This window comes from Cygnus olor, chromosome 3 (genome assembly GCF_009769625.2).
Source record: "Cygnus olor isolate bCygOlo1 chromosome 3, bCygOlo1.pri.v2, whole genome shotgun sequence".
Taxonomy (NCBI): domain Eukaryota; kingdom Metazoa; phylum Chordata; class Aves; order Anseriformes; family Anatidae; genus Cygnus; species Cygnus olor.
In genome coordinates this window covers 97,164,062-97,176,071 of record NC_049171.1, presented here as the reverse complement: position 1 = coordinate 97,176,071, position 12,010 = coordinate 97,164,062, and the positions used below count along the sequence as shown (strand labels likewise).

The following is a 12,010-nucleotide window of genomic DNA, read 5'->3' as shown; positions in this document are numbered from 1 at the left end:
AGATCCCTTTCTGCAGGGCTGATCTCCAGCATCTCGTCTGCTGGTCTGTACATACAGCCAGGGTTGCCCCTTCCCAGGTGCAGAATCCAGCACTTGCTCTTGTTAAACTTCGTAATGCTGGTGATGGCCCAGCTGTCTAATTTGTCAAGATCTCTCTGCAAGGCCTCTCCACCCTTGACAGAGTCAACAGCTTCTTCCTCTTTAGTAACATCTGCAAACTTACTCGAAACACCTTCTAGTCCTACATCCAAGTCACCTGTGAAAACATTGAAGAGAACTGGCCCTAAAATGCAGCCCTGTGGAACCCCACTAGTGACAGGCTGCCAGGCTGAAGTAACCCCATTTACTACAACCCTTTGAGCCCAACCCACAGGGGGTTTTCTCCATGTTTCTTTCTCCTGTGTTTTGTCATGTCATAGTGTGATTCACGATGGGCCTGCACTAAAGCAGATCCCCAGTGGGGCTGGACTATGATGCTGCCACACGGTGTTTTAGTGTGGGACCCACGGCAAGGCCACATGCAGGCAGGGTACCGAGGGAAGGCTTTTACCTGCCCAGCCCCAGCTGCAGGGTAGATAGATGCATGGCTCACCTGCCCCGGGCAGACGTGAGCCAGGGCAGTAGCGAGGCTGCACCAGCCTCCGTGTTTGCAGCAAGAACTGACCCTGACTGAAGGAGCGGCCTTGGGGCAGGATGCCAGGCTGGGTAGAAGGCGGCTGAAGGATTGTTGAAGTAGCCTTAAGGAGAGATGTGACCAGATGAACATTATTAGTCTGTAATTTCAGCACAAACCACCACCTCAGCACAAATATTACTGCCACAAGAACAAAGAAACCCATAAATATAAATTAGCAATAATACCACTGAAAAAACTGTCTCGTAAATGTGTATTTTTATCTCTGTGCAATTTGGATTACTATAAGGTAATACTCCCACATTACCTGTGCATTTAAAACAAACTTAACTCTTCCAGCAGCAGTCTAAAAAAATCAGCTGAAGTTTCTTCTTTCCATAGGATTTTTCCTTTTAAATTCCTTCGCCAATGGTGTGGATGTTTCTGCGCTTCAAATATCATTTCCAGTTGTTCTATTTTTGCCATCTAATTTGGAAACTCCAATGCACTAGTGCAGGGATATCAGTTCTGTGGTCCATAAAAGTTAATTAATTTTGTCAAGAAATATCTAGAGGGAGTGCTGGTGCAATTTAAACTTCACAGGTTATAACCAAAGTCATGTCTCTGTTTTATTTCTTCAGTAAACTTTAATTTTTCAGTGCTTGCATGATGCACCTGTCAGCAGTGATTCACTTCAGCTACCCAACCATATGTAAAGCTTTTCCTAAATCCCTGTAGATAGTGATGTATTTTTGTTACCTGTATTCTGAATGTTGCTTGTGACTTCATATGCCACAGGTACCCCATTTTTGACTGACCCATTTCTGACAGGATCTGGTACACCGGTGCCTTAGCTTATTTACACTCAGACCCAACTGGCCCCAAATGTGATGAAAAGTGGTGCAGCCCAATTTGTGGTCAAAATTTGCCTGTTAAAATGTTCATGTTAGCTTTATTTGCTCTCATCCAGAGCTTTGTGACTCCCAGTATAAGGAATGAAGAGGTTTTCCAAGTATCTGTGTGTTGGATTCCCTTACCTAATGCTGCCATGCAGTTCCCACCCTGCCATTTTCTGTTGTCAAGAGCTCGTTTCCTCCTGGAGCAAGAGTTTCCAAGGCCAGTGATGCTGACAGGAGGCTGGAGGGCTGTGGGAACTTCCTTGAATGGAGAGGCTCAGAAGCTGCTTGGAAGCTGGACCTTGAGACTATTCTCCTAAAATATAGGGGTCAGGTTCATTAGGCTTTTTCTTTTCCTCTCCCTCTCCTCCTGGGCGTTGGAGGCATCCCTGGAATCTGCTCATGCTTGGAGCTGACAAGGCTCATGCACAGGCTTGGGATGCCTGAGTCAATGGTCCACCTGCAGTAAGCTCAGGTGCAGGTGACTCGCACCACCATGGCTGGGACACAGCTCGGTGTTAGCTGTTCTCAGCAGGCCATTAGCTTGACGTTATCTCCTTTGCTGAAAGCGGAAAACTCGAGCAGAGCAGTTGGCTTCATCTTTGCTTCCTTTTACAAGTAAGTAGCCAAGACACTGGTCCACAGGCAGCTACTGGTGAAACTGCTGAAATGGGTGCAGGTGCACACAGTGCCCTGGGCACCCCAGCCTGAGGGGGGGTCGGCAGAGAGGGGCACCAGGGAGGGGCGGTCTCAGAGGTCTCTTAATGCAAGCAAAACTCTGTTGTAATGCAGCTCTTCCCTCATTCCTCACAGGTGTTACAGATGCAGAGTTTTTCACAGGCTTTGTGGCAAGCAATATTTCAGCTGTCCCTGCTGCATTAAAATATATGACTTGACTAACAAGCGGCTGTGCGCGGAGAGAGTTATTTTGCAAAGCAATAACAGGCAGAGCTACCGGGGGGGTGTTTGACTATAAAGCACATGCAGGAGAAGCTGTGACACACCATGCATAGCAATCCCCTTGCTCTTCACAGCTCCTTGAGGAAAATCATGCCAGCATGCCTGAGGAAGGTAAGCCTCCCGTTAGCAAGTGTGAGCTGCAACCGGCTCAAGGGGCAGCAGTGATGGAGGAAATGAAGCGGGTGTGCAAGAGAAAGGAGAGGCACTGTGTGACTGCTATGACTAATAACAAAATTGCTGCAGGTTTTCATAGTTAAGCTGTTTTTCTTATGACCTGTGGTAAGCTGGTTATTCCGACTAATCTGCTTTTAGCTCTGAGATGTGAAAAAGATATGTGAGCAAAGCCTCGCTTGCCCTCTAATCAATGCAGAATTAAAGAAAGAGCCACTTAGCGTAATCCTGCCATCCCCAGTAATAATTATGGCTGTGAGCACTTCGTTAACCAAGTAGGGGTTAGGGGATGAACGCATACGTGCATGCGTGACTTGATTGCTACAGCTTTGTGGTAGCTGCTAAAGCCATATATGCGATGCTTGCTAGTTGCTTAGCCGTGCTTTTCACAATCACTTTTGACCTGTTTTTGTCAGCAGGCATCACGCGCCTGCCCAGCTGTTTCACAGCCACCAACTCGTGCTTTTGGTCACAGCAGTCTCTGACTTCCAGGGCTTCCAGCAGCACTGCCCCTGCCTCCCCCAGCCTACAATCGCCTCCCCTTTGGTTTGAAATGGCCAATGTCTGACTTTGGAAAGTTCTTTGTCAACTGTTTCCTAGGGCCTGTAATTAGCTTTTCCTTAGTGTCTGGAAGTCGTCTTCTCCTCCTCCCCATACCTTTTATTTTATTTATTTATTTTTTCCTTTGGCAACTGGAGTCATTATTTCTGTTTCTTCCAAGCCTCTGCAGACTCCCACCTCCCTAGGACCATCACAGAGGACACGGAGGACAGCACTTCTGGCTACCACCTAATTTCAATTCCAGCAGGCACCATGTGATAATGAATGAAAATGTGCAGGTCATGCTGAGGAACGGGCCTCCAAGCTGAAGGTACAGCTGACTACACACATTTAGAGTGCTTCAGGCACAGCCTGTGCTCTTAACAGAGCTGTCTGGGTGACCAAGCGTGCCTCATGCCTCGCCTACTGGTGCTCAGTAAGCAGGATGGATCAGAAACCTTGTGAGTGGGCTTGTTCATGAAATAAATACTTCAAAGTAGCAGAAAAGGAACCCCTAGAAAGACTGAGAGTGAAGAAATTTATTTACTTCCTTGATGATAAATATTTAAGAAATAGTATCTATTTCTTAAACTGTGCTAGCAATCTTCATGCTTTTGACCATGGACCAGATTAGCGACATTATAAAGGGAAGCATCATTTTACTTCCATCCTACTCGTGTTGACCGCTCACAGAAGCTTCACACACTGAAATGTCACCATAGCTAATATACCAAAGGTGTATTTGCTTTTTAAACTCACCCCATCAGGAAATGCACGTTCCATATATGCACAAGGGGGGCAAACACAACCAGTCTGGACTGCGCCCATCCTGCAGGCTTCCAGTGCATTGGAGCGTTTCTAAATGGCAGGGAAGCACTTACTTTTCTTACGCCAAACTGTAGGTTTCTAAGACACAGTTCTCAAACCAACTGTCAGTTTCAGCTTTATTTTTTGAAACAGAAAAGGATACAAAATTAGGGAAGATGTATAAAGCACTGAAAAAATACATATAAAAAACAATTTTGTTTTAGAAAGAAGCATAATCTAGCCAACCTTCAGGGTCATTGCCATATTAGAGCAGGGCACTTTGCACGCATACAAATTGGAATCCCATCACTCAGTAGCCACTCGTGTCATGCAGTAATGGTAATCGATCAGACTGAGGAACAGACTCATGACTTTTCACTCCAATGCTAATTCCACTTAATTACAAAGTCTGAGTTAAGTTTCAGGAAGTTCTTGCCCTTAGCTCAGTGCTACTCCAAAGCTGAGGCCAATTTCAGACGTTTTTAGAAAATTCGCAGGCTGAGAGCAAAATACTTCTCTGGTTGAGAGGATCCCTGTAATTAATTACCATAAATCAATCCAGAGGGCCACATCTCTGGCCGGGCAGCACGCATGGTGCGTCTTATTTTCAACAGTCCATCGTATCTCCTAGAGATAACTTCCAAGGGAAATAACTGCATTTGCACAGTGGAAAAATCCTTCCCTAAAAATAAAGGGCTGGAGGTTCTACCCTGAAATAGTAAGCGAAAGGCTGGGTCTCTGGATGGGTAGACAGCTGAAGACTCTGCCCTTTTTTCTGCAGCAACAAATGAAGGGGGAAAAAGGCGTCAGAGCAGCAGAGACATCAGAAATGCAGGCACTGAGCTGAAGCCTATCTCAGGGACTGAATTTCTTGCTGAAGGGATGATCTCGATCAGACTGTCCAAAGCTGCAGGAGCGATGGACAGCAGGACACTCATCTGTGCCTACCAACAGGCTGGGATGGCTGCCGGGGGCACGGAACCAGTTTGGAGAGGAGTCCTGCTGCTTCGGGTGCAGGAGCTGCTCTCGGCAGAAGCAGTGCTCTTCTCCAGGGCTGGTGGCCTTTTGCTGTGCCTAAAGGAAAGCCTAGCCACGTACACTAAAGGCCTTCAGGCTGATTAACAGGGAACAGACTGGGAGACGACCCTTGTACCAGAGGTGGGTAGGGTCTCCCTTCCCCTTGGAAAACGGCGCGTGCCAGCACTCGCAGCCTCAAGGCTCGCAACCAGACAGGCAGAGCTTTGCCAGCTCTGGGCAACCCAGTGTTTCAGCAAAGATGCTGCTGTGACAGGTCTGGCTGCGGGCAAAGGACATGAAGCTCTGGCTCATTTGGTGCTACTGTAACAGACAATTTTTATTTATTTTTTTTTAAGGCTCTTATAATTCTGCTCCTAGTCTGTCTCTTTAATATTGCAGAAGCTAATTGCCTGGACAGCAGAGGATGAAGCAGACCTACCATTCAGTCAGCCCTGGCTTATGTCCTTTCATAGAAAAGCACCAGAGGCAGACTAACCAGCTCCCCTGAAGGTGGGATTCACTCCATCACAGAGGTAATATTACACGCTTTAGTGCTAACCCAAGGCAGAGAGCACTTAAAGCCCAAGGAGCTGTAAGGTCATATTAGATTTAAAAATAAAAGTTGACTTTTTTTTCTTTTTTTTTAAGGCCTGCCTTCCTCTTTTTGAATGATCAAACACAAACACTCCCAAGACTTCCAAAAAAAAAAGCGTTTAAATGAAGAAATTAAAGAGAAAAAGCAGACTTTGCTACAGTAACTAGAAGGTCCTTTACGGCTGAAAAACTGCAAGCAGTGAGAACACCAAAAATGTTCTACCTTAAATCAGAAAGCAATCAAAATGAACTGATGAGCATCCTGCCTGTCACAAGTAATGTAAGTGCGGGGCACAGCCCTGTGTGCCCCTGGACAGAAGCTGAGAGAGATTGGAGGTTTTTTTTGAATTGTGCAATGTAGGAAAAAAGAATTTTCTTCAGTACGTCAAAATAGGCAGCAAAATATTGGAAGAAATAAAAAGTCTTTATCACATGTGAAATACATATTCTGAGGTGCACACTTTCAGTGTACAGTCACAGACTTGCTGTTTTATAAAAATAACATCATTCAAAATGCTTCATAATTTCTCCCCACCCTTCATATAGCCCATTAGTGTTTCTGCTTAAATTCCTGAATTCACCATCCAGAAGGAACTAAATGAGCTTTTAGTTTTAACACTTTGACCAAGTACTTGGTCTGGCACATTCTTCTGCAGATAAGACGTCCAGTGTAGAAAACCATCGACGTGTAAGCTGCCATGATACTTGTCGCTCTGCGTCACCCTTAATTCACAGCGTACGTGCGTTCCCATTCGATTCCCACGTGAGAATAGCAGTACAGGAACCCGAGAACAGTCAGTGTTGCCCATGGCCAACCTATAAATAGAAAGACAGACAAGCCTAGTCAGAATAATTAATGACTGCTTCACACAGAAATACTCCTGGGATGACCAGCTTACTATGCTTTTAATTAATTTTATTAGCAATTTGGTATTGTAACTAGAGCCAACCCACAAAATTCGAAAGGGGAAACCTGGATTGACTAAAGCTTCAGGGATGCCTGACCCTCTATAGATGCAGTCTTTTCCATTTTCAGCGAACTGGTTCAGGGTTACTCCTGCTCCACATCCCCAAAGGACACTTGCTGAATTATAGAGGTCTGTTTCAATCCTCTCCTTCGTGGCAGGTTTGTCTGTCAAGCAAAATCCCTGAACGCATCCCGATGCTTTACGCTGGCTACAGTGCTTCCTATGCACACAGGCATGCATAACCATAACGCAGGTTATTAAAAATCAGCACAAATCCAGCTACCTGTTCTGCAAAAAGAGTCTGAAGAAATCTCTGATTGAGGCTGGTTTGGATACCCTGCAGCTGGGTGTAAAATCGATGCATGCACTCTGCAGCCCAGTGACAGCTAATGGGGTCAGAATAGCACTGTGCCAGTGCAGAAGAGACAGCCCCATTTGCCTGATCTGTACTTGTTAGGTTTTTATTTTTTATTTATTTTTTAATAAAAAAGAAATACTCCTCTAGTATTTAAACGTTTGCTGGGGAAACGTCACATGTTGTCATTATTTTTAATTCTGTTTAGCGGAAGTCACCTTTTTTCACTGGAGCTTTTAGCAGCTAAGCAAGTGAGCAGCAGGAGGTCACAAGCCAAAAGGACAACCCTTTCCCAGGGCAGTTGCAGATCACTTGAAAAATCTGTATCAGTGGATTTCAGAATCAGATAAATGAAGCTGCCTTTGTTGATACTTTTCCTCCTCTGCTCATTTTCTCCATCCTCACCTTAGAATTTATAGGCTGAAAGCCCCAGCATTAGGCCCTAATGTTTTGTTGAGGGGAAGGGAAAGGGAGGAGGGTATTTGAGTTTTTTTTGTCTTTTTGTCATTGTCAACACAGGAACTCTGGTTGTGTGTTTGACTGGTTTTCTATACGCCACCCTAGAACCAACAACTGCTGCTTTCAAAAAAAGGGCTTCTGCGCTCCCATTTGGAGAAAATTCTGATCAGAGGAGCCTGCTGGCAGAAATGAGATTCCTCAGTGGCCTGCAGAAGGGATGGAGAGAAGACATATCCTCTCCACAACAGAATACTCTTTCTGAAGGCATGCTCACGAGGTATTTTGCAGGCTGGCTTTGTCCAGGCTTCAAGCCCATTCTAGACTGGGTGCTGCTGAACTGTGCTCCCGTCTTGCTGAGCCTTAACTTAACAGCCTGCCCTCAGCAGGGCTGGCTGCCTCGGGCTCTGCCCTGCACTTCTGGGGCTGCGCGTGCTGGGACCCTTCCTGGGCACACAGAGAGCCCAGGCAGTGCAATGTTTGACCCTGGAATAGAGCTAGAAAAAGTTTTTTTTTTCCCCCCTGTGAAGAGCTGTGTGTTTCACGGATCTCTTATTTGTTCTGTCCTTGTTTCATGGTGAAATACAGTCATGGGACCGGAATGATTTTCACCGAGACATTTACAAATGTTCATCAATTGTCTTCACAACACCCTAAAGCAAAATTATACTTTCTCATTTAATTATTTGTTTCACAAAACAAAACTGCTGAGGTATCTCCAAAGGGATTTTTAGCAACGAACTAGCTTAGTTTCTTCAGTGATATTAGGCCAGTGTAGAGTGGGTTTTACCTTCAATAGCAAGCTAAAGCCTGGCTGTGCTTTGTCTATGGTAACATTTAGCTTGAAAGCATGTCAACGGATGCAATAAAACCATCCCTTTCCTGGAAGCAATACTCTGGTGTCTGCTCTGTGCAGACAGAGACAACACGTTAAAAGACGACAGGCTCTAGAGCTGCTTTTTTGTTTTGGGTTTTCAAAAAGGGTACTTTTGGAAACCTTGCCAGATAGATATTAAGCATTTTTTATAATACTTTAAAGACCTGGCACACAGAAAATGCGCCGGCAGTGGTCCTTATGACTTGGTTGTTATCGCAAACCAGTACATGTACATTAAATCCTAGTTATAAGAGACCTTGGCAGGATATGTAGGTACACGCTAGAAATCTTTTCTAGATGCCTTAGACTTAAGATAAAATTCCTTCTCAGTGCCCACGACATGGCTTTATGGGGCTCTCATGGCGCTATAGTCAGGCCTGTGGTAATCCTCTTGGAAGGCAGGGAGTTTCTCCTGTACAGTAACAGGTGTCAGGGATTGCATCCAGCAGATTATCTCCTCCTGATCTAATTAAGCTGAAAAGTAGGGGGGGAGACAAAGTCACCCGCTATGGGACAGGGAAAAGAACTTTTTTATTTATTCTTGCTGCATCTGTTCTAGGAGGAGCCACACAGGTCCCAAAGCACTTCTTGCTGCAGGGGCAAGAGGCAGCCCTCTCAGAGCTGGGCTGAAGGAGGAGGTACCTCTGCCTTGCAGGCCCATCCTCGCCCTACAGGAATCACGTGCACTGCTACAAGGTGTGGGGAAATACGTACGGCACCTCCACTGTAACTCAGCAAAACAAAGGCATCATGTTCTGCTTCCACACGATCCTGGATTAACCAATTCACTCAGTGCAGATTTGCACAAGTGCAAAGTGGCACACCTGAAAGTGGCCCGAGGACAGCCCGAAGCAAGCAAGGGCTCTTTAAACTCTTTTCACCTCTCTGTTCCATTTCATGATTGGACACATGATGAACCTGATGAACAGACTGAAGAACTTCGTCTCCAGAAGGTGATGTTGTAGGGCAGGATGCATCGAGCAACACTAACCCAGCAAGGACGTCGTTTCAAATTCTGTCTGGCGTTTTTTCTGATGCAAATGACCCACGTGTCATCCTTGTGTGTGACCTCCATAATCAGACAGCAGCATCAGCTGCCCTCTCACAAGATACACTCACAGGAGCCTTTTCCATACTTTAACAGTTTCTCTTCATAAACCCAAGCAACCAGAAGTTACTGATGTATTCAGGTCCATAGTTCCAAGGAAATCACACTTTTTGCCCTGGGCCAGCACTGTAATGTATTTTCTTTTCTCAGGCCTTTTGCTCTCCCTCATTCTGCTCTTACCCTGACATCACAGTTCAAGGGGCTCTTCTTTCTGGTGGCTCCCCAGCTTTACCTTATCACCCTAAATCACTGCATCCTCGTACAGAAAATGTCATCCACCCCATAACGTCCTTCAGACTCCATTCAGAAGTACACATGCCTGCATTCTGCACCAACATTTCTCTGCAAAATCGTATATATAAAATGCACTTCTCTAAACAATATTATTAGGGTCATATTAAGTACTAACCTTAGGAAATGACTGAGGGAGGCTTACCTATTCAAATACAAGCCACATAGCACCTTAAATCTTACAATTTGTTGACTGTCAGCAGTAATTTGATTTTAGACTTGAAAACCAAGTTTCGTGAGATGACTCAGATTTTCATAATCTTTTTTTGTGGAAAGATGAAGTAGTATTCACTAACATATGCTATCTGTAAATCTAAGAACAAATTCATATGCTATTACCTAATCTAGCAAATTCTGTAAGATTTACCTACATATTTTTTATTTTTAGACAGCTGGACTTTTAGCAAAGGGATGCTGGGTGAGAATCATCAGTGGAATCACAACCAAATTCTCGACTTACCCAGGTACACTGCTTCACAAAACTCAAACAGGCTTTTTTGTGAAGAGGACTGTGAAGCCTGTGTCAAGGTAACAGCAACGCTTTATCTATCATATCACCTCCTCCCAAAAAAGTCTCCAACCCCAAGTGGGCAGGAGACACTGCTCTGTCACACACAGCTTATTCAATAGTCTTGCTGGTTTAAAACTGCATTTTGACATGTTATGTACTCACCTTTCAGTGTAATGAATATGAAACTTGTTTTCATTACGTGCTCAAAAAAGAATTAACACAAACTAACTGCAACAGGAACAGCTTTTGGAATAGTTCCTTCCCTTGAACTTCCTATCTCCTTTTCCAAAATGCTTCTAGATACTTTGTGAACATCTAGATAAGATCATGTTTCTGGCCCATTCTAGATTTTAAACTGAAGATAGTAGGGTAAAACTAAGCTTTCAATCGAAAAGTAGTTGCTTGGATCACAGCTCTCAAAAGTCTGGTTATGTCCTCATTACCTCACTTCAAATCATCTGAAAAACCATTTAATTATATATCCATAATGAAATTCTTTCACATTTCCTAATCATCTACCGTGCTGCAAAAGAACCATGCTAGCAATGTGCTGGGGCCTCTTGAGCTATCACAAAATGTCCAAACACTAGGAAATGGCACTTTGTTTCCTCCAGCCTGTGAGAGCTAAGAGAAAGGGGCAGTAGTTGCATCTTACATTTCCCAAAAGTGTCTTACTTGCTGTGGGACCTTAATACTGTTTTCAGATGAGACTTGGCCACACAGTCCTCAAAAGTCATCAAAGCACAAGAGTAGTTATTAAATCAATGTAAAAAAAAAAAAAAAAAAAAGCTTTGAAAAGCTTGACTTGAGGAGCGTACATGTTACTGTGACTTTGATTTGGAAGCACCTAAGTTGCTGCCAAGACGTAGCACTCAGGAAAATTTACCCTTAAGCAACTCTTCACATGTGACAGGACACTGAAGCAACCACCCTGTACAGAATTAAGGAGACACAACTGTGGGGATGAGGAGGAGGACCAGGCACTGATTTGTCAGGTTGAATAAAAAGCCAAATCAAACCAGCATTTGAGGCCAAGACCTCTCTTACCTACAAGTGCTAACATCCTTATGAGATCAGTAAAACTGTCACATTTTCAGGAAAAATAACACATTCAAAATTAAAGATTAGTTGAAAGAAACCTATTATCTGGTCCAACATCTGAAATAGAGGGCAAACTCCGGGTTTTTAACTTTAATTTCAGGTCTGTCCCTCGCTTCCAGGTGGACCGCTGCTGACCCTTACGGCAGGACATGCCCAACAGGATGCATTACAAGCACTGTGCAGCCTGACACCTCGTTACCACCTTTAGGGGGTTGGAAAAGTAAACCCTACGTATCTTCAGCTATCATTCAACACACAGATGTGGGACTGCTAACTTCAAAGCCCACCAGAGGTGATCCCACTGGCTTACACAAAATTGCTCCATGGGTTGTGCATCAAATTTTCCAGCTGCTGCATCTACAGAGACATGATACAGGGCACTGGGTAACACTGTGTTATAATGTATGCCTACTTCTCTGTTTCTCCCGGAGTTCAGTCCTACTCTGAAGGTACTAAATCAGACTATGAATGAAATGATAATTTTCAAATTTAAAAAGTTATTTCTGAAGGATACTCTGAAGCTTTACAATACGCTGTTCAAAATACAGCATTCAGATGATAAATAGCAAAGCCACCCTTTACAGAGAGTGCTTCTACAAACCCCTTTACAGTGCCTTTAGATGCTAATTCCTTCCAATCTGCCTCCCCTTACTCACAACTCATCCAGACAGGAACCTGGGCATTTTCAATTACCGTGCACAGAAAAAGACCCAAGCACAACTTTTGTTTGCTTGCTTAAATTATT

General features: G+C 44.3%; 1 protein-coding gene across 3 annotated transcripts in view; it reads right to left on the bottom strand.

The window, feature by feature from the left end:
* Nucleotides 1–4,110: 4,110 nt before the first annotated feature.
* Nucleotides 4,111–12,010, bottom strand: part of HHAT (hedgehog acyltransferase) — a 165,393-nt gene continuing 157,493 nt past the window's right edge. For all 3 annotated transcript variants that reach the window (XM_040554067.1, XM_040554068.1, XM_040554069.1), the window contains one exon: nt 4,111–6,414. In XM_040554067.1, coding sequence (XP_040410001.1) covers nt 6,323–6,414 — 92 coding nt within the window. In that variant the 3' untranslated portion in view covers nt 4,111–6,322. The remainder of the gene's footprint in view (nt 6,415–12,010) is intronic.